The following is a 25,789-nucleotide window of genomic DNA, read 5'->3' on the forward strand; positions in this document are numbered from 1 at the left end:
TATTAGAGGAGGAACTTGGCAGAAAAGATTACTTAGTGCTTGAAAAAAAGTCTGAGGAAAATAATTTATGTGAGCAAAAAGAAAGACATAGGAGCCAGAGGTTTTGGTGGAACTATCCAGAACATGTGGTACGTGATCTGTGAATCATCCATATCTCCAGCTGGATTGAGGTATAGGGAATGACAACTTCCTCATAGCCAAGAAGTGCTCGAGGATAGAGTAAGTGAGCAGAAGGCAGCAGTAGGCACATGCAGGCAATTGCTTGTATCTTGAGTTCTCCAAGAGTTAAATTTTCTTTGCCCCTTCTGCCCACCCTCTTGTGCCTCTGTCTCTTACAGGAGGTCTGATGACGAGGTCTGCTGCATCAGTGATGTTATAGATTCTCCAACCCAAGACATTCCGTCTGCTCTCACTCCTGCTGTTCCCAACAAGGTAAATGCAGTTCACATTCCTTTGGTTCAGTTTAGATAAGGCTTCAGAAAAGAAGTGAAGGAAGGCAAGTTWGTGTATGTCTACATCTTAAAACTACTGTTACTGACTTCTGTGTAAGAATCCTAAACTTGTTTGTGTAGTCCTTTCTTATATTATGTCAAACCATTTTGGGGGTTTTGACCCATTCAAAGAGAAATTCTTGAGACATGCTCTATCAGATTCCAGGTCAAACTCTTACAAAGCAAGATGAAAATTTAGCTAGTTGTTTTGACCATGCCCTCACTTAAGAAAGAGAGATTCTGTCTTGCTTTCAGCAGGAAAAGCAGTTTCTGTATCAAAACRTAGAAGTTCTTGGCTCTATTAGTATCTGGGTTACCACAGAAGATAGTACTTTTGCTCCTTCAAATATTAAATTATTTCCCTGTTACCTTTTCTCTTCACAGACTGTGGACTTATTTGAGATGATTGAAAAAATGCAGGTAAGCAGCAGTTAYTGTCAGACTTAAAGGTGTCTTAATTTTTGTAGACAGTCAACTCTTATTCCAGGCTTGTCACTTCATCCCCAATATCCTTTACATTGGTCTTGCACATATTTATCCTTCCCAGGCCAAACATCCAATACTTAGTCTTAAATATTCTTAAGTATACATGTACAATCTAGGTTCTACATTCTAAATGTAGAATCTGCATCATATAGATTCATGTATATCTGTTGTCGGACACCTGAACAATTTTGGATCTATTTTCACTGCTGTAGAAGAATGTATGTTGTAAGAACATATGGATCATTTAATTCTATGCTAGCAAGTAAGCTTGAAAACTTACTCAGTTCAAGCACATATTGAAAAGTATGGTAATAGTTTCTTGCAGGCTTTTAGAAATCTGTAGAGAAAAGGACCACTAACAGGTGTCCTTTAGTGGGAGAATGGTCTATTGTAAGATTTTCAGTGTTTATTAATTCTTGGATGACCATATGAAAACTGTCTCTCTCACTGTACTTAGACTCTCTAGTATTAGATAAATTCAAGAGAGGGAGCTTGTAAGAATTTCTGACCTAACACACCACCTAGTTTCACATCTATATTGGTTTCTTAGTTGCTGAGTGTTAAGACTATATGGTGTGTGTCTATTTGTCTAATTTAGGTTGTTTTGTCACCTGGTAGTCACCTGTTAGCAGCTGCTGGTCATCTTTTCTTTTCTTTTTTCTTTTTTTTTTTTTTTTTTTTTTTTGGAATTAGTGTTTTTTCCAGTAAAACATTTTCTCCTCCCTTTTTTTTTTTTTTCTTTTTTTTTTTTTTTCCCCTCTTCTTTACTTCCATTTGACTTCAACTCTCCTTTAGATTTATTGAATTTTTCTTGAAAATTGAATTTGGGATTTTCACAAGCAATCAAGTGAGTAATAAGTGCAGCAAAGAGACTTGAACATTTCTTAAAATCCTGTTAAAATAGCAGGCACAGGATAGAATTAATTTTTGAGTATTTGCACAGTCTTACTGGAGTATCATTATTTGAATGAAAATTAACCTGGCTATTTCAAATCATATGTGATAAATTAATGGGTAAAGTTATATTCTCATTTTAAATTGAAACCATTCCATGAGGCCTGAGAAGGAAGGTTTTTTTTTTCAAGCTTATAATCACTATTTGAAATGTATGTCTATGTGTTTGTCTCCCTTCATTTATGAGTTATCTGTTTTAAACTAGTCTCAGAATTCCAGGATAGCTGGGATTGAAATGGACCTCTGGAGATCATCTATTGCCTCAAGCAGAGACACATAGAACAGGTTGCACAGGACTGTGTCCAGATGGCTTTTGAACATCTCCAAGGATGGAGACTCCACAATCTCTTTGGGCAAGCTGTCCCAGAGCTATTTTATACTAACAGTAAAAAGCTTTTCCTTATGTTCAGATGGAATTTCCTGTGGTTCAGTTTGTTGCCCATTGCTCCTTGTCCTGTCAGTGGGTGTCATGGAGAAGAGTCTGCTTCTGTCTTCMTTACATTCTCCTTTCAGGAATTTATACATATTTATAAGATCTCCCCCTAAGTCTACTCCAGGCTAAACACTCTTCACTTTCTTAAGCTTTTTTTTTATATGAGAGAAGCTGTAGTCCCTTAATCCTCTTTGTAGTCTTTCGTTGGACTCACTCCATATGCCCATATGTCTCCATATAGCTCCATATGTCTCTTGTACTGTGGATTCCAGAACTGGATGCAGTACTCCAGATGTGGCCTCTCTAGGGCTGACTAGAGGAAACAGATCACCTCTTTTAACCTGCTGGCAATGCTCTTCCTAACACGACCCTGTATACCATTGGCCTTCTTAAAGGGTAGTTCTCCCTCSTCACCTTCCCAGTGTGTTCTTGTATCTATCCATTGCAGCATTCCGGTTTTCCCCCTRCCATTAGGATCAAGAACACCATGCAGACCTCCACGCCCTCCATCACTACCTCCAGAGGGAGGTAGTCATATTTGGTACTTTCCAGGTCTCTTCTGGCAGTATTGTTAGCATCCACATGTAAGACAGCAGAGAGCAATAATTTGGGGGATGGACACGCTTTAGCAGCACCTCCACTACATCATATATGTGAGCCCCTGGCAAGCAGGGACCCCAGAGAGCAGGTCAGGTCAGCAGATTGGCTGCTGTCACAGCAGGGAGTCCTACTACCAACATCACAGCCTCCTCCTGGTGCTCATGGGTGGTGAGGCTTAGCTTGCACAGGTGCTCCATTTGAGAATGCTCCCAGTTCCTGGATCGATTCTGAAGTGTCAGGTCTTCTGATAGTACAGGAGCCCTTATCTTCATACCAGAAGGCACCAACTTTAAGCGTTTGCCATCACTGGAGTTTCCATTTTATTAAGGACCTCCCTAATTAGAGTTTGACTGGAACAAAGGTCCTAGCAACCTCCCATCAAGGGCAACCACAGAGCTTGTTAATAGCTGCTAGAATGCTTCTGGAGAAGTTCAGGCATCCTGTGGCTGTCCTTGCCTGTCTTTCCTTACCTGTCAGCAGTAGGCCTCCTGATAGTTCCTCAAAGATTTTCCAGAAATGCCCTAACAACCTCCAGCAAAGTCCCCAGAAGACCTAAGCAGAAACTGCCAGAAGCTGCACAAACTGCCGTGACTGCTGCTATCTCTGTTACCTGCGCTCTGRGAGCAACATTCTGGGCCTGCCTTTTATATAGGCTTCTCCCCAGCACTAGCTAAAAGGTTGTTGACCATCCCTAAACCTGTCAAAGCACTACCCTTTCCATATTGAGGTTCTTTCTGGAGGGATCTTTTCTTCTCTATGTGTAGGAGAAATCAACTGATTAACACTGGAAGTGAAGCTCTGCCATAAACGCAATTTTTGTTATCATGTCACTGTTATTCCACATTGGACCCCTCTGTGTGTCTCGACACCTGGAAATGTCTGCCGTCTTTCTGCCATGCATTCTTTCATCCTGCTCAAACCAAGCAGATCCCTTTTGCAAGACCCTAAAGATACCACTGTTGATAGTGATCCTGTTGAAATCACTTAAACAACCTACGTTGGACCCAGCTGTCCCAAGTACCCTCAAAAATAAAATTTTGGACTCGATGGACACGGCTGCACTAGACCTTTGCTATTGTCTTGAGCCTCACTCCGGAGGAGACGTTGGTAGGTATAAGCCCACATTTCCAGKCTAACAGAAGCTCCTTAGCAGTGCAGGCAGTTTCAAATGGAATGTGCTGGCATGCTACTTCCTCTGCTTTCTGTAAGGGCTCTGATACAGGCAAGAACTCGTTTATATCAGTCTAGGAAGTTTTCCCTCAGGCCTCTCTGAGATACTGATCTTCTATCACGACCTTCTTTTGAAAGTGGAAGCTTTTTGCAGTTATCACATTTGTCATAAATGTCAAGGAAGAGGGGAGAGGTCTTGCAGCACTGCAGTTTCCCAACCTCCAATTCCATTTGCAAAAGTCCCACAGTGCATAGGATGTTRGTCTATGAACCTTTCAGTTTGTTCTAGAAGGTGGATTGTGGTTTGAACCTACATGACACTGCTGCCTCAGTAATACTTTAGTAAAGCATAGCACTTTCTTGCCCAGCAGAGCTGTTACTGATCCTTTTACTAGGATCTCCTTACTCTCCTCCCCCATGAGGGAGCCTCACTCACTAGCCTCCATCATGAGCCCCAAAACACTAGGTTTACAGGTGAAACTCCACGTCACGTGAACAAAGCATCCACTTGCAATTTGTGCTTCAGACCCTCCATTTTCTCACCTTCATGCGTGCCCAAAKACAAAGTAGAAGAAACTGCTACCTCTGCAAATGGTAAAGATCATTTGTCAGCCTCTATTCCATATTATTTGGCAAACCATCAAGCTGTAGTAATTTGATGCTCTTCATTTTGTCTGTGCTGTCTCTTGCCCTTTATACTGGTATTTCAATTTGAGGGAGATCCTGGATAACCTCTATGGTCCAGTTTTACAGTTTCATCCTGTGTTGTCCCTGCAGACATTTTGGCAGGATACTTTCCTTGGTGTGTTTAAGATTTTTTTTTTTTTTTTAACGTTTATGTCAGCTGCAAAATTTTCCTTACCTATTTTACTGTATTTTTGTATTTAACCTTCTAGAAATTGTTCTTATTTATATTTTCTGTATTTTGACAAAATTTAAGGTTTCTAAGACTGCCCTTTCTAAGACTTCCCTTTTTCTGCAGTTTAGCTATCCTTGTTTTCTTTTGTTCTTTCTGAGGGCTTTCTTGAATATGTTATGCATTTGTTCTGAGCCTCTTCTCAAGGTCAAGCTACTTTTGATTTATGACCAGAAAAGCAGAAATGCAGCTTTTTAAAACATCTGTTCAAGTTCCTGCTTTATTTCTGCTTACTCTCAATAGTAAGCTTACAGAAAATAGAATATTACAGAGAGGATCAAAATACACAGCTTGGGGATATAGCACAGAGGATGAGGGAAGCAGGTATTCTAAAACAACTGATTCACTGTCTGTGTCTTTATTTTTCCAGGGGAGCCGACTGGATGAACAAAGATGCTTCCTACCAGCTCCTCTCAAGGTCAGGATAGGTCATTGTTGCTATGTAAGTTACTGAGCATGACAGATAATTTCTGATCTGCTTTGCCCTGTGTTTTCTCATTGAAGTAAACTAGTAGCCTACAGACAGCTGAAAAACATATATCTGTCTGTCTATCTATATTTTTCTTAAGCTATGGAAATTGCTACCATGATGCAAAGAGCTGAAATGGAATGAGAACTCCTTTTCAAATTTAAGTGGTTCCAATTAGTCTGTTTAATATTATTAACAGCCTTAGTTTTGAATATTTTTTTTAATTTAAGAATTTTACCTTTAGTCTGTTTTCAAAAATACTATTRTTTTGATTTGAGTACTCAGATTATAACTTCTAGAAGGCTGGYCTGCTTCCCTGAACATTGGGAACAACAGATTTCCATCTTGAAATCTCAGCTCTTCCACTCTCTCTTCCTTTAGTCTCTCTGCTATGTGGCCCAGTAACTTAAAATTAAACTTCACCTTGAAGTTAATTTTGGAATGACCTTTAAAAAAAAAAAAAAAAAAGAGAGAGCTACACTAGGAGCTAAGGATGTTATATAACTTTAGACTGACAAAGTAAATARCATACTCTGTGGTCATGGAAATTGAGCTAAAGAGACATTAATTTGGCATAAATAGCTCAGGCATTCTTCCTAATTTTGCAAAAATGCCTCAGCACTGCTCAGTTGTACACCATAGGTCTAGCTTTATGTTGACACATCTTTGATCTCACTGTAAATATAGTACTATTTCTATCATCCTACTGTCATCTCTCCCTGTAAACTATTCCCCTGTGCAGAAGAACAAAAGCAGTCTAACATTATGTGGAAGGAAGGGAGAAAGGCTATCACTTCTCACACAATTTAACTTGCACATTATTATCTGCAGGTTAGCCAAATACTTCATTTTGTATGCCTGCATTTTGTGTAGTTTTGAGGAAAAAGGATGAAATCTGGCTTCCGAGTTTATTGTTTCTGAAACTTCTCTATTATAATGCTGGGACCTGGGAAATAGAGTCTAGTATATAATCCTAAGATAAAAATTTCTGGATGGGTTAGGGCTGAAGCTTTAGCTGGGGACACAGTTTCAGTTATCACAAGAGCATAGCATTTAAAAGATCTCTCACATTTTTCTTAATGGTCCCTTATGATTTCAGACAGAAGAGGAGTATATTCCTTATCCCAGCATTCATGAGGTGAGTTATTTCTGCTCTTGTTTTTCCCTTGGGCTTTATTGGCCTATCAAGTTAAGAGAACATCATGTTYTCTCTATCCTTCTGAATAGGTGTTACAGAAAGGGTGGCCTTATCCTCTCATTATCTTACCCCAGTTTGGGGGCTACTGGATTGAAGGGACCAGCCACAGCCTCTCCGGCTTGAATCCAACTCTGTCTGACATACCATTTCCCTGGAGTGGTAAAGTGAAACTGGAGAGTGATCCTACAGCCAAGTTGTACCGCAAGCATTTCCTGGGGAAGGTAAGAGTGACTTCCAGGGCCTTCTCTGCTCACCAGTCTCAAGGCTGAATTTACCTCAAGCTCTTCCTGGGGGATTTAGAAATAACTGCCAAGTATTTCATCTCATTGCCTCCCATGGAGGTCTGGACTAATGTGAATAAGATCCATTTTACYACATTGACAGTAATCTGTTAAGTTGATCCTCTTGTGACCTGTCTGTGCTTCAGGATATTAACAGGAGGGAAACACTTGTCCTCGAAAAAGCTTGTGTTCAATTAAGAGGCTCTTTTGATGCTTGGAGACTGATAGCAACTTTGGGATCATGAAGGAAAAAAAGTGTAATAATATTAGAATATGTGAATAATATTGTATATATGATCAAAACCTTTGGCATTAATGGTGCAAAACTCAATAGTGAGCAAAATGGCTCATTTTTATCACTAAAGAAAAAGTAGCTAGCATGGTGATTGCACAGTTCTGGTCACCAAAGGATATCTGTGAGAGAAATAAAGAACGAGATGAGCAGGGAGCTCCTGGCAAAACTCAAGCAGAAAGCAGTATACAGAATGTGGAAGAAAGGACAGGCCCCTTGGAACGTTGTCAGGGAAGGCAGGTATGCAACAAGGAAAGGTAAGTTACATTTGGAACAAGATCTGACAGGGYATGTTAAAAATAATAAGAGCTTCTTCAAATGGCATCAGTGGCAAAAGGAAGATGAGGGAACACGTAGGTCCACTGGTGAAYAGGGTCAGTGCCCTGGTTTTGAAAAACACAAAAAAAGCAGACTTGCTGAATGCCGCCTTTGTTTCAGTGTTTACCAAGGGCAGCCCTCTGGAATCCCAGGCCCTAGGGACAAGAGAAGAAGCTTGGAGAGAGGAAGACTTGCCCTGGGTAGAGGAAGATTGGGTCAGAGAGCACCTAAGGAAACTCGACACCCACAAATCCATGGGCCCTGATGGGATGCACCCCAGAGTGCTGGGTGAGCTGGCAGATGTTATAGCTAAGCCACTCGCCATCATCTTCAAAAGGTCCTGGAGAATAAGGGAAGTGCCCGAGGACTGGAAGAAAGCCAATGTCACACCAGTCTTCAGAAAGGGCAAGAAGGAGGACCCAGACAACTACAGGCCAGTCAGTCTCACCTCCATCCCTGGAAAAGTGATGGAACAACTCATGCTTGCTGTTGTCTCCAAGCGCATGGAGGACAAGAAGGTGCTCAGGAGTAGCCAGCATGGATTCACCAAGGGGAAATCATGCTTGACTAACCTGATAGCCTCCTTGATGGAATGATGAGCTAGATAGATGAGGGGAGAGTGGTGGATGTCATCTACCTGGATGTCAACAAGGTTTTTGACATCGTCCCTCACAACATCCTCCTGGGCAAGCTCCAGAGGTATGGGATGAGTAGATGGTGATCTGGACAGAGAACTGACTGGATGGCGAGCTCAGAGGGTGGTGATCAGTGGCGCTGAGTCCAGTCGGARGCCTGTAGTTAGCGGTGTTCCCCAGGGGTCAGTCCTCGGTCTGGTCCTATTCAATTTATTCATCAGTGACCTGGATGAAGGCAGAGTGCCCCCTTAACAACTTTGCCGATGATACCAAACTGGGAGGAGTAGCTGATAGCCCTGAGGTCTGTGCTGCCATCCAGAGGGACCTGGACAGACTGGACAACTGGGCGGTGAGAAACCTCATGAAGTTCAACATGGGCAAATGCAGGGTCCTGCAGCTGGAGAGGAATAACCACAGACACCAGTACAGGCGGGGGACTGACCTTCTGGAGAGCAGCCATGCAAAGAGGGACCTGGGTGTCATGGTGGACGACAAGTTGACCATGAGGCAGCAGTGTGCCCTGGTGGCCAAGAAGGCCAACGGGATCCTGGGGTGCATTAAGAAGAGCGTCTCCAGCAGGTCAAGAGAGGTGATTGTCCCTCTCTACTCAGCTCTGGTGAGGCCACAACAGTGTCCAGCTCTGGGCTCCCCAGTACAAGAGGAATGTGGAGCTGCTGGAGAGAGTCCAGCGCAGGACTACCAGGATGATCAGGGGCCTGGAACATCTGCYCTMTGAGCAAAGGCTGAGGGAGCTGGGTCTGTTCAGCCTGGAGAAGAGAAGGCTGAGGGGAGACCTGATCAGTGTCTGTTAATACCTCAAGGGAGGGAGTGAGGAGGAGGAGGGGATGGCRTCTTTTCAGTGGTGGCCATCRACAGGACTAGAGGAAATGGCCACAAACTGAAGCACCAAAAGTTCTGCAGAAAATTAACTATTTCCTAACAGTGAGGGTGACAGAGCCCTGGCACAGGCTGCCCAGAGGGGTTGTGGAATCTCCTTCTCTGGAGATCTTCAAAACCTGCTTGAATGCAGCCCTGTGCCACATGCTCTAGATGTGCAAGGAGGTTGGACTAGATCTCTAAAGGTCCCTTCCAACCTTAAGGATTCTATTATTCTATGAATGGGGTTTGTAGTAGTTTGATTTAGGTAAGCTTGGTGTTAAGTGTTCCTTGTGTTAAACAAAATCTGATTTGATAGATAGGGAAGCAGGGCTTGGCCTCAGAAGGTGAACATTTCTCCATCTATCCATCCACATTGGCTTTTTTAGGGAAATAGTTGATTCTGAGATTGAATCTTGAGATCATAGTAACCATCAAGAGCACTTGAGAACAAATTCAATCTGTTCTGCGACTCATTTCATAGGATGAGGAGAACAGAAATCCTGGTGAATGCCTTCATGCTATGGCTTATTCAGTGAATTATCTCTGTGACTACTTGTRAAGTTTAAAAACAGAAGTACTGGAATTTTGAGCAGCTGTGCTGGAGTCTAGTGAGCGGTAGTCAGATTTGTCTGAATGATCATGTGTAGTATATAACACTAGAAACAAACCAATGTTAATATCATATTAAAAACCTTTCCCAGAAGCTTTTTCTCAGGGCTGACAGGTCTGTTCTACAGCCTGTTAACATTTTGGATGTTTTGGGATGTTCTGGAATGTTTGGAACGTTTGGGACGTTTTGGAATCCTTCAATATGCCAACTGTAATTATTTCTCTGTCATGGTAAAGTTGGGGTTGAGCCGGAATGTTTCTAGAAGTAGCTACATACAAGATAATTGGGGTATGATTTTTGGTCTAGTTGTAGTATTTCTGCTCACCTAATACCGTCAATGCTCATTCCAAATGAAGATCCAGGATTTCACTTTCCATCAGACTTTATATAATTGCAAAATGAAGAGTACTAAATAACTAACAGTACAACCATCAGTGTTTCAGTACTATAGAAGAACTCCTTTCTCCTACATTCTTCCTTTTCTAGTGGTGAACAAAACATGCTTAGTTCATTCCACAAGCAAAAAGTAACCGATCTAGGCCCAGAAAAGTTAATGCAAATGTAGCACTGCTTTTTGGATGCAACTTACCAGAATTTTCTTCAGCCCATTCAAATGTTCATCAAGCCCTCTGTTTTCACAGTCTTTTTTGAGTTAAATGACAGTATTTGATATTGGATAAAAGGTAGATCTTTTGGTGTAAACAGACACAGATTGTTGCACAAAGGATGTTGAGCTTTATATGCACAAAGATTTGATTATGATTTATTTGTGAAATCTGTAGTTGATGGCATACATGGACTTTTAGCAGTAGACATTACTTATTCTGCTGATACTGCTGATTGGCAAGCATTTTGGTAAAGAGCAGGTGTTGAATAGTGAGTGATTGCTATTTCTGTGCATGCACGTTACTGGGTAATGCTTACTGGCTGTTTAAATTACTTCATTATTCAATATATCTTGTTTTCCCTGTTTCCTAAAAACTGCAAACAAGGGTTAAAAAWCAGGCAGGAGGTAGAATAGATCATTCTCACACTCTAATCAATTCATTTTTGAAGGAATCCTGCTTGAACAGAATTATTGCAGAGTAATGATTTGTGTTGGAAAGCAYGTTCTGGAAATCATCTGGCCCAACACTCCTGTTCGAGCAGGTTACGCAGGACAGTGGCCAGTCAGATTTTGAATATCTCTGATGTTAGAAACTCTACAACCTTGCTGGACAATCTGTTCCAGTGTTCAACTGCCCTTCACAGTGGAAAAAAAAATGTTTTCTTATGATCAGATGGAATTTTCTGTATTTGACTTTGTGCCCATTGCYTTTTGTCCTGCTACTTGGTACTTCTGAGAAGAGTCTCCCCATCACAGAGAGTGACATTTGCACATGCAAGACATAAGTAAGGCAGCACAAAAACAGTGGTATGGGAACAAGAGTAACCACAATAATTTTGGAAAAACTCTGCCACAGCTGTTTGTGTGGAATGTAAATGTGAAAGCCAAATTATAGAATTGCTATTGGAAGGCCCTTAACATTACAGAGGTGAAGGCACTTTGCAATGTAAAGTATATTGAATGTCCACTGAGGTGGACAGAAATGAGACTGTATATGCTGAAAAAAATAATCTGTGAAAAAAATAACTAAATCATTATTAAATTATGTTCTGCTCTGAGCAGTTAGACAGTTTTTCACTCAATGTTTGCAGGTAAGAATATTACACAATATTTGTATGTGGGAAAGAAATAGCAGTATTTTCACTTGAGAAACACAAGAAAATGAAAAAGTAGTGGACAGAACATTTTGACAAGAGGGGTGTTAGTCTTAATTGAAATGAATCTGTATCTGTGTCATTAAACATGTAAGTCAGTGAGCAAGGCTGTACCACAAAAGAACGACGTGAACAGGACTCCTATTTCCATCACAGAAAACTCTACCAGATGTCATGGGTATGAAAGGTTGCAAATGCTCGCTGGATCGGACTTGGACTGTGGAAGCTCTTTATGTAAACGTGGCAGTGTGCATGGCTTAAAAGCTTAGGTAAGGAAAGAGTTCACAGCTTTTCCACGAGGAATTTATTTCTTCAGTTCAAAGTTGGAGATACCAGTAATTTCATGTGTATGGCCTGGGTTGTCATCTTGCTGAAAACTTGGGAAGTTTATTTCAGAAAGGTTAAAAAAAAAAGGGAGCTTTTGCATGTTCTGAATAGCTAGCCATTTTTTAGTCTGCAAAGAGTCCATAATTTTATTACTCTTTTTTTTATAGATCTTTATTCTAGAGAATAGAGTATAGCTGGACATTTTTTTTGTGGGTGTGCATATGCTAAGTCATTCAAACCCAGACAATTGTTTTGGCCCTTTTTACAGAACAACTTACAGCAGACCCTGCAAAACAAACAAACAAACAAACAAATGTTCTAAGACATACAAGCCAYTACTCAGTTCCTTTCCTTTATTTCATGATCTGAATTTGGTTTTATGATGATTACACAGTAAGATTCACTTTGGCTCTAGAAAGAAGACTTTAAGAGCTTGTGTTACACTGGAAGATGTTAACTGCAAAAGTTGTCTTCAGAAGGCTATAATAAAAGTAGCTGAGGTAAGAAAATTTTAATACTGATGTACTATGGAAATGCCAGTTGAAGAATCTTAGGGTGCAGTTTCATAAAGACTTTAAGTTGGCACTGCAGATGAAAGAAGAAAATCCTCCCTTGCTTTTACAAGTGGTCGTGTATTGTTCCGTTATGCTGTGCCTTTGAGCTCAAGTACTGCTGCAGTTCTGTGAACTGTTTTGGGAAACTAATTCAGATTAAAACTGATCAATAAAATAATGGCAAGAAACTTCATCTTAAATTATGAATGCGAAATTCTGATTAAACCTCGGAGAAAAAGGCAGAAACTATTTATATACCAAATCACTCAAAGGGCATTTTTATTAAATAGGTATAATTTTAATTATGTCCTTTGTTATTTTAAGGTTTCTGTTATATCATTTCATTACTGCAAGGCTATGCTTTCAGTAAACATGTTCTCTGACTTGTCAAGACTTCAAGTCTTTTCATATTTAGGATTTTTATTTTTTTAACTGGCATGCAAATGCATGTGTTCAGGTGCCTGATACTGTTTTCCTATCATGATAAGCTCTCATCAGCCCAAGATTCTTTTTTTTTCAGTTTTCTCCAAGCAGAGATTCAGGGAAGGCCTGAACGGAGACAACCTTATCAGGTATTATTTTGGAACCTACCCTGCCTTAGTGGTTCTTTGTTCTGAAGTTGCCAGCAATTATACTAGTTTTTAGGTCTTTGTTTTCATTTGATTGGCAAATGAAACTTTACTCTCCTTCAGTAAGATGGCTTGCTGGAATCATGATGCTGGCCGACCACTGCCATAAGCTCTTTAATTATCTATCGCTGTTTGGATATTCACGTATATTCAGGTATATTTGTCTTCCCATTTGTGCTCATGTAATYATTTGGTCACCTACCAGGTGACCAGATGTTACTGGGTTTTTTTTTCGAGTTGATCATTTTTGTTTTTTTCTCAAAGGAAGAGAATGGGCAAATGAATCCATTTCGATTGCTGTAAAGATCTTTTCATGTTCTCTGACTTCATATGATCATATTGCCAAAAAAAAAAGGAAGATTTCTTTTACTTTCATCTGGTGCTGCTACTGAGTAGTCAAAATAATTCTATTTCACCAACAAAAACAAGCAGTTAAGAATATGGCCGATACCTTTATAACTTTGCAAGTGAAATGTCAGCACTCCTGGCCTCTTCTCTCAACTCTTTCTCTTGGCCTCATGAAAGATACCTAGTTGTCTTTGACAGAGATCCATTTGACATCCAAACCTTTATTTCAGACTACCTCCAATGTTGCACTGTTTCTATGACTCTGACCAACATTGTCATCTTGGCTTCAGGGTATCTTGTCACCGAGTTGCAGTCTTCTGTGTAAGCTATTTAGCTTTTCAATAGTTCACCTCTGTTTAGCACTRACAGACAAAGATAAATGTTGTTGCATGTTGAAGAACTCCGCCTTCTGCCCCCGCTGTGTTTTCATAGGGAAAGAAAATCAAAGGAGGAAGAAAAAGCCTTAAGGAGGAAGATACTTTTTTTTTTTCATAGTTAGTATTACACAGATCTCAATTTATAACCTAGGTTTACACTCAGGATAAACCTAGGCAGACAGAGTAGCTTGAAAGGTGACAAAAAAACAGTTATTTTAGGACCTCCATATCTCCTCCCTTGGTAAAGATTGCACCCCTTCATGCATTCTGTCTGGCTATGGCCAGTTGCAGAACTGATACAGTGCACTCCCCACAGCAGTTAAGATTCCAGTAAGTCAGACTGGCTGGAATCTGGCTCAGGAATCTCATTGAACAGCATTCTGGTTTCTCGTCTTGAAGTTCAGTGTGACTTTCAGCTGCAGTTAACTTCAGACATTTTGATTATACTTTTCAAGCCAACAGATGACAGACAACGCTACCTTTAGGAAGTATATCAGCAAACAAGATGGCTTTTGAAACTCATCTCTGTGCTGATGCGTGACTCTTCTCATAGCTCATGTGTGATATTTGCAAACGAAAATTTCCCCATTCAGGTGTATAAAGCTTATTTCCTGGGAGTTTTTAGCATTTTAGTGAGTGACACAGGCTTTTTTTTTTTTTTTTTTTTTTTTTCCCCTGACATAACCACAAATGGTTCTGGATATCTTGAGGTGTATCATCTGGGATTTGGAACATCTCAAGATTTCTCTGCAAATGAAACCAAAAAATAGCCTTGATTTTCTGTTCTGTGCTGAGGATCTCTGTGGATACATTTCTGATTCCATGGTGAGCAGATTGCAATATAGCCTTCTTCTGATTTTCATTTTAACTCCCAACATGCTTCCCAGAGAAGTTTCACCAAATTTTCACGTAAAAACTATCATTCAAGGTTAGTTTACTTGTTTTCTTTAACCAGCAATGGCATGTTTGAGGATATTAATATGCTGCCTCACAGTCACCTTTGCAACCAACACTTGTACTTATGTACATAGCACAAAGTTCATCCCTTGTCACTTGACTTCCTTCTCAGCTATAGTCTATTTCTAAAAGCCTATTCTTGAAAGTGTCCTGAGAAGGAAGAATGAGAACTTTTCAACAACACATTTGGAAGARCTCTATTTTCTTGTAAATTACTTTTATTCTTAGGTTTGAGAGACTGTCTGTGTATCTGTTCACACTGTGTAACTAAGCAGTGATCTCTATCATATTCAAGCGGTCATGGAAATTTTCTATATGAACAGTGCTGGCCAGATAATAATATCAAATACAGTATCACTTATGGCTGCTCTCTAAGCATGATAGGAATAATCTACTTTGACTTTCTTGTTTTCAGGAGCACCAGAACTTTTACTCCAGTGACACATCCTTGGGTTACCTGGTACTTTCAGTGAAATATGAACAGATCGACAAACAAGAAAATCTTCGCCTGTTATTGAGGTAACCATGTCTGTTCTTGAAGCGTTTGGTACTTCATGATTCAAAGACATAAGAAGGTACTGATAGTTCTACTTGTTGTAGTGTAGCAGAGATGATTTTGCTTCTTTCAGGATTCTATTGGGTTATTTGGTTGTTTTCTTTTTTCTTTTTGTCTTTTCTTTTWTTTTTTTTTTTATTTTTTAATAACAAGGACTCTTACTCCTATGTCTCATCATTACTAACACGGAAGTACAGTGTATAATGCCTCTCTCATTTTATTCTATTTCCTGGATTGGAGACTAAAAATTGGAATGTAGTGGTGTCCCTTGAAAGATTAACATATTAAGATATGGATCTAATCTAATCAAAAGAGAATTGGGTAGCATTAGGTCCCCTGCATGAATTTCTTATTCATTTCTCTCTCCTGCTCATATATCAATCCCAATAAATCTGGGCTAATTGCTAATAGCAGAAGAGTTTGTTCTCTCTCTTTGTTCAGTCAGTTTATATACAAACCAACTCCATTTATGAATTGCCCATAAAATGTTTTTATTTTATTTTATTTTATTTTATTTTATTTTATTTTATTTTATTTTATTTTATTTATTTTATTTTATTTTATTTTATTTTATTTTATTTTATTTTATTTTATTTTATTTTATTTTATTTTATTTTATGGTGATTACTTCTGCTAGGAAGATGGGAGAGATCTAAATCTTTCTGGATAATTCCACCCACACAATGCAGTAACTTTCCCAATATGTGGGTGCCATTAGAGTAACCTCTGAGCCTTCTTTTTTTGCCTTCCCTTTTGAGCTTCTCTCAGCAGTTTTCTTCAAGAAGCTGAAGTGGTGTTTTCAGGCACATCTTCAGAGTTGCTGTGTAAAAAACTTTTCCCTAAAAAAGAAAAAGCTTTTTGTCTTTGTTCTGTTTACTTAGAGACACATGAACACTCTCTGGGAGAAGATGCATGCTGTGGTAAGAGGGCAGTCTAGCTCAGGCCTAACTTCATACTCAAGACTAAGGATTATCTGTCAGTGAGCTGGTACATTCATTCACTTTCCAAGGCAGCCTTCAAAATAAATTAACTTTTGGGGGTTTCACCCCCAACCATTTAGGGTTCCACAGAACACCATTACCCAGAGATAGATGCTGAATAAATTAGAGGATGAGCAAAGTTCATCTTTGTAGTGTAGTTGTAGTGTTTTTAAGTGCTAGGTTTAAAATTAATCCTCTGGAATTAATTGCTTTAAGGATCGACCTGAAGGAATAGATGCCATTTGTTTAAAGAGCGAGATTTGTTTATGTCTCCCTCAGCATTTGCTCTAACTTTAGGACTCGAACTGGCACCAGACATGATCTCATCCCTATTTCCTGTCTGAATGAGTTTCCCAATGCTGTCCAAATGGCAAAGGTGAGATCCATGTTTGCCTGTTTACACCATGAGTCTATCTCTGCCTCTCACAACCCCRATCCTCCAATTCATTTTCACATCTCTGTCCTCACATTTCCCTCTTTTTTACTATTCTCTATTAGTACTGACATATACTTCCTTTTTGTGCTTCTATGTAGCTTCTTTTCTCTCTCTTCTTCTAATTTTACCTTAAAATTTCCTCCAGAAAGGACTTCTGTCAAATTATTATTAATAATGTTCCCGCTGTCATAACAGCAGCAWACAAGAATACACTTTGATAACACCTCTCTCTGCCTGTCTCTCTCTCRATAGCTTCTGTGCGAGGATGTGAATGTTGAACGATTCTTTCCTGTCCTCTATCCTAAGGTATAATGTACTGTTATGTCTGTATGTGCTTTGCCATTTAGGACTGACTGGTGAGATTAATATATAATTGTGTTTTTTCACTTTTCATTTCTTCAGGCTTCACAGCTTATTGTGGCATTTGATGAACATGTCATAAGCAATAATTTTAAATTTGGGGTCATCTACCAGAAACCTGGGCAGGTAAGCTCCCTCTTTACTTGAGATCCCAAGGTATTTGAGGCCAAACACAGAGTAAGTTCTTTTAACTTAAATGTGATAACAGGGTCTATTATCCTGTGGAAAATACAGACTCCATAAAATGTAAGGATACCAGCTTGCCTTATATTGATTCATTTACTTTCTTTGTACAGGATCTCAAAGCTGCTAGGATGTGTTTATAAGTCATTGTCTGTTCTTTGTACTGATTGTGCTTTTTATCATTTTCTTTTCCTTTTGAAGACAACTGAAGAAGAAGTCTTCAGTAACACAGAAGAGAGTCTGGGCTTCCTGGAGTTCTTGGATTTCCTGGGTGAAAGGATTCAGCTGCAAGATTTTCGTGGGTGTGTAACCAGTACAGTTAGAAAGTCAATACTGAATTGAGTTAGGGAGCACTGCTTATGATGCTTCATCATTGAATGAACAACTCTTAAAGCTCTGCTTTCATAAAAGCCCTATCTTCTGGGAATCCCAGTGCAGGTGTAGGAAACCAGAAAGCTTTTGTCTGTCATTCTCTCTGTGAGCCAGTTGGGAGTTCAGATCTCTCCTGGCAGTTTTCATTTTCAAGTCTGATAGGATCTTGATGTGGCCCATCAGCAAAGAATAATTTATTTAGATTGTGTGAATGCAAGTGTATTTTACAAAGCCATAGGATGTTTTTTGTCTGTTTCTGTATGGTTGTGTTTCTCAGAGAATGCCAAAGAATGGGGTTCTTCTAAGAACTGCTGGTTTGGTTTTTTGTTTTTTAATAAGCAAGGGAGTTAATCAGCAGAAACACAGTGAATTTTCACTGATTTCATTAACTTTGGGAAGATATGGTGCCCCTCTGTCACTGTTTTCTTAAATACTACCTTTGCTAATGTTTATGTACGAGCTAGTGTTACTTACATCTTCTTTCTTCTCTCCACATTCTTATCTCTCTCACCTCTGTCCTGCCCTGTGTATCACACGGTATTGATTTATTCAGGTTCCGGGGAGGCTTGGATGTCACTAGGGGTCAAACGGGCACTGAATCGGTCTATACAAATTTCCGGGGCAAGGAGATCATGTTTCATGTGTCTACAAAGCTGCCCTTCACTGAGGGAGATTCCCAGCAGGTATTGTAAGGAGAGCTGAGGAATTCAATAGGGTGGATGAGAGGGGTTTTTGATGAGGGGCTAGTTTGAGGGAGAATGCCTAACTGCTGAAATGTTGGGAATTAAAACTGAARTAATGGTAAAAGAGGTGATGAGGGTTTTGACTGAGGAGATGGCATGGGTTGGAGATACTGGACAGACTGATGTTTGAAGAGGGAGGCTCTGTCTTACTGTTCTGCTTTTTTTTTTTCCCCTGCATCCCGATTTTATTACTTCTTTATACTCAAATATCTTATAATTTATTTATACTTATTATTTCATTCTCACCAGCTTCAGCGGAAGCGTCACATTGGGAATGACATTGTAGCCATCATCTTCCAGGATGAAAACACACCTTTTGTTCCTGATATGATTGCTTCTAATTTCTTACATGCTTATGTGGTAATTCAACTCACTCACAGCACCAGTGGGGAGACTCTCTACAAGGTAAATGGAATCAATTGTGGTGATTTAGTGGTACTGATCCTTGAAGGAGAAATATGTTCTTTGATCCTTAGGAGAGGTTCAACCGATGGTAATCCCAACAGCTCTGCTTCCTCTGTCAATCAATGCTATCAATGTTACCAGTGAAATTAAGTCTATTATCAATAAACACATAAATCCAATGGCTGCCACCTGCTCTCCTTTCCCTTCATTCACTCGTTGATCTCTGTATTTTTTACTGTATTTTTTTTTCTTGTTTTCTTTCAGGTTTCAGTCACAGCCCGAGATGATGTCCCCTTCTTTGGGCCCTCTCTTCCAAATCCAGCCATATTTAGAAAGGTTTGTGTCTCTGATTCAGTATTACATGGCAAGGAGATGTATTTTTATCATATATATCTATTTATTTTTATATTTTTAAATATATTTTACATTATCATTTGTATATATTCTAGATTATATTTCCGCAAATTTCATGTATAAATGTTTAATTTTTATTACTTTTATTCTGATTCAGTGTTTTCAGTCTAGCTAGATGACTTTGGAAGTCTAAAGAGTAGCCAGGCAGAGCTCTTCACATCTGATACCTATACAGCTGTCTTCATCTCCAGTCTGGTCTTCATTTCCAGTCTAGTCTTCATCTTATCTTATAGAGTGCAGAGTTTCGGGAGTTTCTCCTGGCCAAGCTCATCAATGCTGAGTATAGCTGCTACCGATCAGAAAAATTTGCTAAATTAGAGGTGGGTTTATTCTTACCTGTTTGTTCTTATTAAATTGATAAAGCTATGTTATCACCAGATTAAGAACATAGAGTATTTTTTTTTTCACTTTCCGCTTCTAATTTTGAGTTACTTAAGAAAGGAAGATTAAGTGTAATTGTGCTCAGCCATGTAATGCTTTTACAGTAGGTGTGACATGCACAGGTATCTTCTAATGTAAAGATTTAATCATCAGTTAAGAATGGGAGTACGATGCATACCTATTGCTGGAGGAAATTCTGTATTAGTGTGAGAGTCAGTATTGTTAGAAGGAGCATATCGATACCACTGATTTTGGTTCAAGGTACCAAAATTTTCTGCGTGACTCTGCTGCTTGCCTTTTGGATTACCTTGAAAAAGCTTTCCCATCAACCTATGCCTCACTCTCTACATCTGTAAAAATGTTTTAATGGCATTTATGCCATGTAAAGACAATCTGGTGTGGGATCCAAACACTTGGTTAGAGAGGGTTTAAAAGAGCTGAGTATTATTATAACTACAAAACTGAAATTGCTTCATATTATCTAAATTAATTTAGAGATACTGGGAAAACAGCATTAAAAAATCACAAAACAATAGTTTTGTTTGTTTGTTTGTTTTTCTTTCTACTGTTGGTGCAGGAGAGAACTCGGAGTGCCCTCTTGGAGAGCCTTTTTGAGGAGCTGCAGCTTCGTAGCCGCAGTATGATGGGCTTGTCTGTAGGGGAGGATGAAAAGATGGAGAACGGCAGTGGGGGTTTCTTTGAGAATTTTAAGGTGAGTCATGGCATATGGTAGCAGTTCCTTAGTCAGCTGCTTACACTCAATTCAAGCTCACTGTGTGTCCCTTCAATGAATATTGACCCTGCTGACCAGCTGTTCTTAAGATGAGACAGACAAGACATCTATCCCTACAGCAGTCTTTCTTTAGACCATCTTCAATTGTTCTTACCATATCTCAAGAAAAGACATTTTCCTATTCCCCTTTCTTAAGAGCTACAGTTTGGTCCAGTATGGCATGTCATATTGTTCCTAAAGAGTCAAACTCTTCATGATTCTGCTAGTATCTAGTTCCCAGATGGGTTTTCATTCACCGATGTATAGAAAGGAGAGTGAATGCTTGCAAGAGGAAGTGTTAAGAAATAGTAGGAAGCAGCAGATCTCCCTCAGTTCATTTTCATTATCACTGAGGGTTATAAGAATTGCATCTAATGATTACTTCTGACACACAGAAGTGTAATGTCTAGGAAAAGTGATGTTTTGCTTTCCTACTAAAAGCTCATTCCCTGTTGTTCAGCTTAGAGTGAGTACTTTTTATTTTGATCAGGATTAGGCGACAGGACCTGCTTTTACAAATACAAGATGATGCAAGAAAGTGGAGTTTGTGCATAAACAGGAAAATTAATTTAGACTGATTATATAGGAAGGATCTTACATCAGTTGTCTGAATATTTTGCCGTCCCATTTCAGTCTCATCTCTTCTTTTGTCTATCATGTTATTTGTCTGTACAAAGAGTCTTATTATAAATAGCATTGTTTCACCTAACTTCTTTGTGCTACTCTGGTGGCCTGATTGGATTTGCTAAGGGCTGTGGAACTAGTCCATTCACRTATCTGCATAGCTTAGGTCAGAACTGGAATGCTGTAGTGTGGTGTAAATTTATATCTACAATGCCTGTGTTGCCTTTGCTGCTAACCAGGAATTTCATAGCCATTCCACGTCTTTTCTGTGCTTTTATGACTTCTAGCAGGTACTGTGATCTGTATGTAATTATAAACATATGGCCTGTGTAGCTGACTGGAGAAGACTTAAGTAAACTCAGAAAATGACTTTAATTTTGATATTGCTACTTTCTCTTTGGGACTCAAATTTGTGCAAGACTGAACAGTACAATTCCAGATGATGCTGTCTTATGCAGCAAGTTGTGATACTGTTAGGAAATCTTTATTTGTTCAGGTAGGACAAAGAAGATGAAAGCAGAGAATATATTTGGAAAAAGTTCTTCCATGGCATCTAGGTTTGTGAATCAGCTAGGTCAAAAAATGTCTAGGTAATGTCTAGGATGCTGTCTTCTAGGAGTTAGGAGTTCTCTGGTACTTGTGTTGGTCTGTCCCAGCTTTCCACCCTCTCTCTCTGTGGTGTTTTTCGTTCTGTCCTACTGTGTGCATGCCTATAYGTGTATCTGTGCTTGTCTGTTTCCCTGCCTCCCTTCTGTTCAGCGAGTGATCAGAGGCCGCAGCCAGAGCCTGGATACCATGGGGATATCCATAAGGAAACAGCAACCAGCTACCCTGCCCAGCCGCACAACTGGTCTTGCTCTCAGCCAGAGCGTCGCCGAGGGCCCTAAGGCCATTGCCGCGGTAAGGTGCTAGGGTGGACTGTAAGAAACAATGTGGCACAGCTTGGGACCCAGCCATACAGTTTGTTTCTCCTTCCGAAGACAAAGGAGCTTTCTTCTTGTGAACGTCTTTTGGTTCTGTCACTCCATTTCACATGTGGTTTTAGACAGCATGTGTTGCGCTCTGTTTTGTCTATGCCTGTCTCCAGCACCAGTTCATTCATGAACTAGAGCTCAGATGATTGATACAAAGTGTGAAAATACAGGTAAACGTGACTTTACATCAAACATCTATATCTGCTATCCTGGATTAGATCCTGCAGAGTGTCAGAATTTAAAGAACTGTGGTTTGACTGGATTGGTGCTGTATTTGTCTAATGACAAGGGCTAAGACTGTTGAGATACTAGAACTGTTTCATTTTACAGTTTCACAAGTCAAAATTTTTCTCTGTGATATAGATAACAGCATAGTGTTTATTCAAGATGTTGTTTTGCTGCGAATGGAATTTGCATGTTGGAAACAAACAGATGAATAAATAGAGTTTGGAGTGAGAAAAAATGCAATTATGGATACTGTCAAAGTCTTTCTTGTTTAATAGGGATACTAAAGATACGTGATCAGTGTGGACATGATAAATCTATGACAAATACTTTCCAGGAAAGTATCTGTATTTCTGATGTTGAAAATATGGTCACCTTGGCATCCTGCTGACTGTAGTCTCTTTCCTAGTGTTGCCAGTGTAGGCAAACTTGAAGGAACATCTCTGATTAAGCTTTTCAGTGTGGGAGTTTCTTGGTGACAGTTTACTCTAGTTGTATACATTCTTTATGTCAGCACAACATAGCTAGAGAATAGTAATGACATGGGCTTGATGCTTCCTTCTCTCATTTAACTTCTATTTTTCTCTGCCTTTTTAATGCTACCTGTCCTTCTCTGTTCATGTGAGAATATCTGTCTTATGTCCCTTTGTCTGCAGACTATATGTCTTGTTCTGCCTTTGTTTCTATATTTCTTTCTCTTTCTCTTACAGTGTCTGTGTGACTTTGCTTCTCTTTTTACCTGACAGAAGGAATTCTTTCTCATGCTGGTGGAGCAGGACAGTGCTATGGCATACCACAGTAAAGGAGAGCAGCTGGAATCCACGTAGCAAACTCTCACACTTCTCCAGTCCTTCTCTTTTTTTCTTTTTTTTTCTTTTTTCTTTTTTCCTTCAGTCCAGTTCCTCTTGCTATTTTCTGTTACATTTTCCTTTTTTTCTAGTCTTTTGCCATGCCTGGTAGGAGCCCATCACGTACTCGTGCCAGCCGCTTCCATGGGCGACGGAGTAGTGCCATTGGCATTGAGAGCATACAGGAGGAAAAGAGGTATGAGCCATGGGAAGGTGAGGCAGAGAGAAAAGAGGAAATGAGAAAAAAAAGGAGACAGAAGAGCTTATGTAAGGACACAAGGGGAATTGGTAGGAAAGAGAACTGAATGGAAATGGCTGGAATGCGAAAGAGCTAATGGATCAGCTAATGGATCAAGAAGAAGAAGAATAAAGGACATTTGGAAATCGGGAGAAGAGCAGTTAAGGAAAAAAGGAATATGGGTGGAGGAATGTAGTAAGATCACTAACAAGTACACTTACGATCCAAGAGTCCTGGTTCTCCTGTTCTGTATTTATCACTTTTAGGTATGAAACAGGAGAAACAATTCAAGAAATAATCATGATTAAGGGATTACACATAATTTCAATAGGTATTTGACTGAATTACAAGCATTCAGAAATAGTCTGCTGGTCACCAGAGATTATTTTGTTAAGTGAATAAAATTGCAACACCTTTTTAAGAGTGTATATAGAATCTGAAAAGGTATATGGGTCCTCTTAGTATACAGTTTTCCCAGTTCCAAGAAKTCAAAGAAATAGCTTAAAGACACAGTGTGAAAGGAGAAAAGCCTTCCTTTAATGTGGAAAMCAATGATTTCACAAAAGGAAGAATTTTCATCTAATACATTTCACCTTTTTTTTTCCTTTATTCTATTGGACTTTTTCTTAGTGAAGGACCTATTTTCTCACTTAAATAAAACTGATTTAAAACTCCTTTTGAGGAAAATACAATATTCTAAAATAACTTCCCATTAACAGTATAAGTCAACACAGTAGCCACGGTTCCTCATCACTTACCTTAGTTTTGCACCTTATACAGCTATACCTCTAAATGCATTACTTTGCGCATTATGTTATTCTCTGTCCACTTCAAAAAATCATATAACCTTCCTAATGTGAAGTGTTAGAACAGATAGGGTAAACTCTGACCTTGGGGAATTGCTGTTTCTATTTTACCTTGCATCCCAGCAGAGACACTACAGAGAGGATACAAAAGGTGCTGGACAGTCCAGGAATGTTCTTTGACCTAAAATCTGATGGATCATCTAGTCCCAGCTCCCCAGAGTTCCCCATCAGGAAGAACAAGTGAGTTGAAAATAATTTTAATATTTAAGAGGTGCTCACCATTTCTGGCATTGGCTTAAGTGTGGTACCCATCTTCTCTTGGAGGCTGCACTAAGACTATCCATGTCAGGCACTGCACTACCTAAAAATTAGAATTGTGTTCCTGGCATAATTCAGAGCAGAGAAAGATGGGAATGCTCCAAGGTGATTCTAGCTTGATTATGGTCACAGTAGMTGGCATCCAACAGGATACACGATGCCCTAGCTCTAAAATTATCARTGCTTACTCATGTGTATGGTTTATCTGTAGCTTCTTCTGGAATTATTTTGGACCTTTCGGGAGAAGCTTGGACTAGGATATGTTAGGATGTTGGGTTGTACTCAAGTTCTGGCCCTTTAAGCAGGATTCATACTACTGCTCCCAACTGGCTTGAAMAAGCCTTCATTCAGTTCTGCCAGGGTGTTTCAGCAGGTGTTGCACTCTCATGTATTTCACCTGCATTTCATTTGTAAAGCATCTCATTCCCCATTCAATGTTCTCCTGCAAAACACTTCATGCAGTGAGCTATGCAATTGCTCTTCATCCACTGGTGATCAGAAAGTGGAGAAAAACATACTTTGACAGCAATGCAGCTTTGCTTTTGATCAGATGTGTTATCAGGCCATCTGCTGGGATGTGATCCTGTCTAAATACTTTAGGACTTTGGATAAATTACACATTTCCCTTTCTAAGACTCCAGAGCAGCCTTTCTCAAAATCCWGGGCTGCAGTTGACTTTCTGGAACAGCTTTTCACACCATACTTCTTCACAAAAACTTAAATGAAATCTATATCATAGTACGAGGCCATATCCTTCTCCTGGACTGAGGCTGCTATAACATGCCCTAGAGCCAGGCCTGTATGACTGTAGTTGCTCTAGATACCAGGTCTGGAAAGGAAGAGCCTTCCTTCCAGCCAGACCCAATTCTACCTAAAATTACAGGCTGGTGACTGTCTTTAGAAGTTTGTCTATCCAATTGTATGCTTTGAGACTTCCCAGACTGTTGTCACAGTATGTTTTTGTGAGGTTAGTTTTTGCAGTGACTAGAAGTTTGAAATTTTGGTGGGGAGGAGGTTTGCACGATACCTAGGAGAAACAAACTACCTGAAGTGATGGCTTTGTTAGTCAAGGACAAGAGAGAATACAAGATGTGAAACCACTGATCCATCAGCAATCCCCTTCTTTCAGCATGACTACATCATTCTACATCCCTTCCCTCATCATTCTTGGTGCCTTGATAGAGAACTAGAAGTTCTGCACTAGGCACATGTAGAGGACTCCTAGTCTGGTTGGAAGATGAAGTCTTCATCACCAGACAGAATTCTGCCTAATAAGAAAATACTGGGCCAGTTGTGATTATCCTGGGCTGGTGTGATTACCCTATTATGAAATATGGGTACGCCTTGGAAAACTTGAAGCTCTTGGTATTTGTTCCTAYCTCCCAACTCCCATTCTTCCATCATCAGCTAACAGGTGAGTCAACTGCAATGGCTATTTCAAATTTGGTATTACAAATCACAGTCTTCTG

General features: G+C 39.6%; 1 protein-coding gene across 6 annotated transcripts in view; it reads left to right on the forward strand.

Annotated features, from left to right (window-relative positions):
- Positions 1-25,789, forward strand: part of LOC112951708 (rap1 GTPase-activating protein 1-like) — a 34,814-nt gene that overhangs the window by 5,523 nt on the left and 3,502 nt on the right. For 2 of the 6 annotated variants that reach the window (XM_026044457.1, XM_026044456.1), the window contains exons 2-18: positions 339-432; positions 876-911; positions 5,421-5,492; positions 6,619-6,657; positions 6,747-6,938; positions 15,101-15,204; positions 16,519-16,597; positions 16,910-16,963; positions 17,060-17,143; positions 17,402-17,502; positions 18,126-18,255; positions 18,565-18,720; positions 18,985-19,056; positions 19,368-19,454; positions 20,093-20,227; positions 23,051-23,154; positions 24,126-24,242. In XM_026044457.1, coding sequence (XP_025900242.1) covers positions 894-911; positions 5,421-5,492; positions 6,619-6,657; positions 6,747-6,938; positions 15,101-15,204; positions 16,519-16,597; positions 16,910-16,963; positions 17,060-17,143; positions 17,402-17,502; positions 18,126-18,255; positions 18,565-18,720; positions 18,985-19,056; positions 19,368-19,454; positions 20,093-20,227; positions 23,051-23,154; positions 24,126-24,242 — 1,544 coding nt within the window. In that variant the 5' untranslated portion in view covers positions 339-432; positions 876-893. Of the gene's footprint in view, positions 1-338; positions 433-875; positions 912-5,420; positions 5,493-6,618; positions 6,658-6,746; positions 6,939-15,100; positions 15,205-16,518; positions 16,598-16,909; positions 16,964-17,059; positions 17,144-17,401; positions 17,503-18,125; positions 18,256-18,564; positions 18,721-18,984; positions 19,057-19,367; positions 19,455-20,092; positions 20,228-21,670; positions 22,033-23,050; positions 23,155-24,125; positions 24,247-25,789 lie in introns of those variants that run through there. The other 4 variants (XM_026044464.1, XM_026044458.1, XM_026044463.1 and 1 more) reach the window with 4 other exon arrangements.

Source organism: Nothoprocta perdicaria, unplaced genomic scaffold (assembly GCF_003342845.1).
Source record: "Nothoprocta perdicaria isolate Ctin4 unplaced genomic scaffold, notPer1 scaffold_366, whole genome shotgun sequence".
In the NCBI taxonomy this organism is placed as follows: Eukaryota; Metazoa; Chordata; class Aves; order Tinamiformes; family Tinamidae; genus Nothoprocta; species Nothoprocta perdicaria.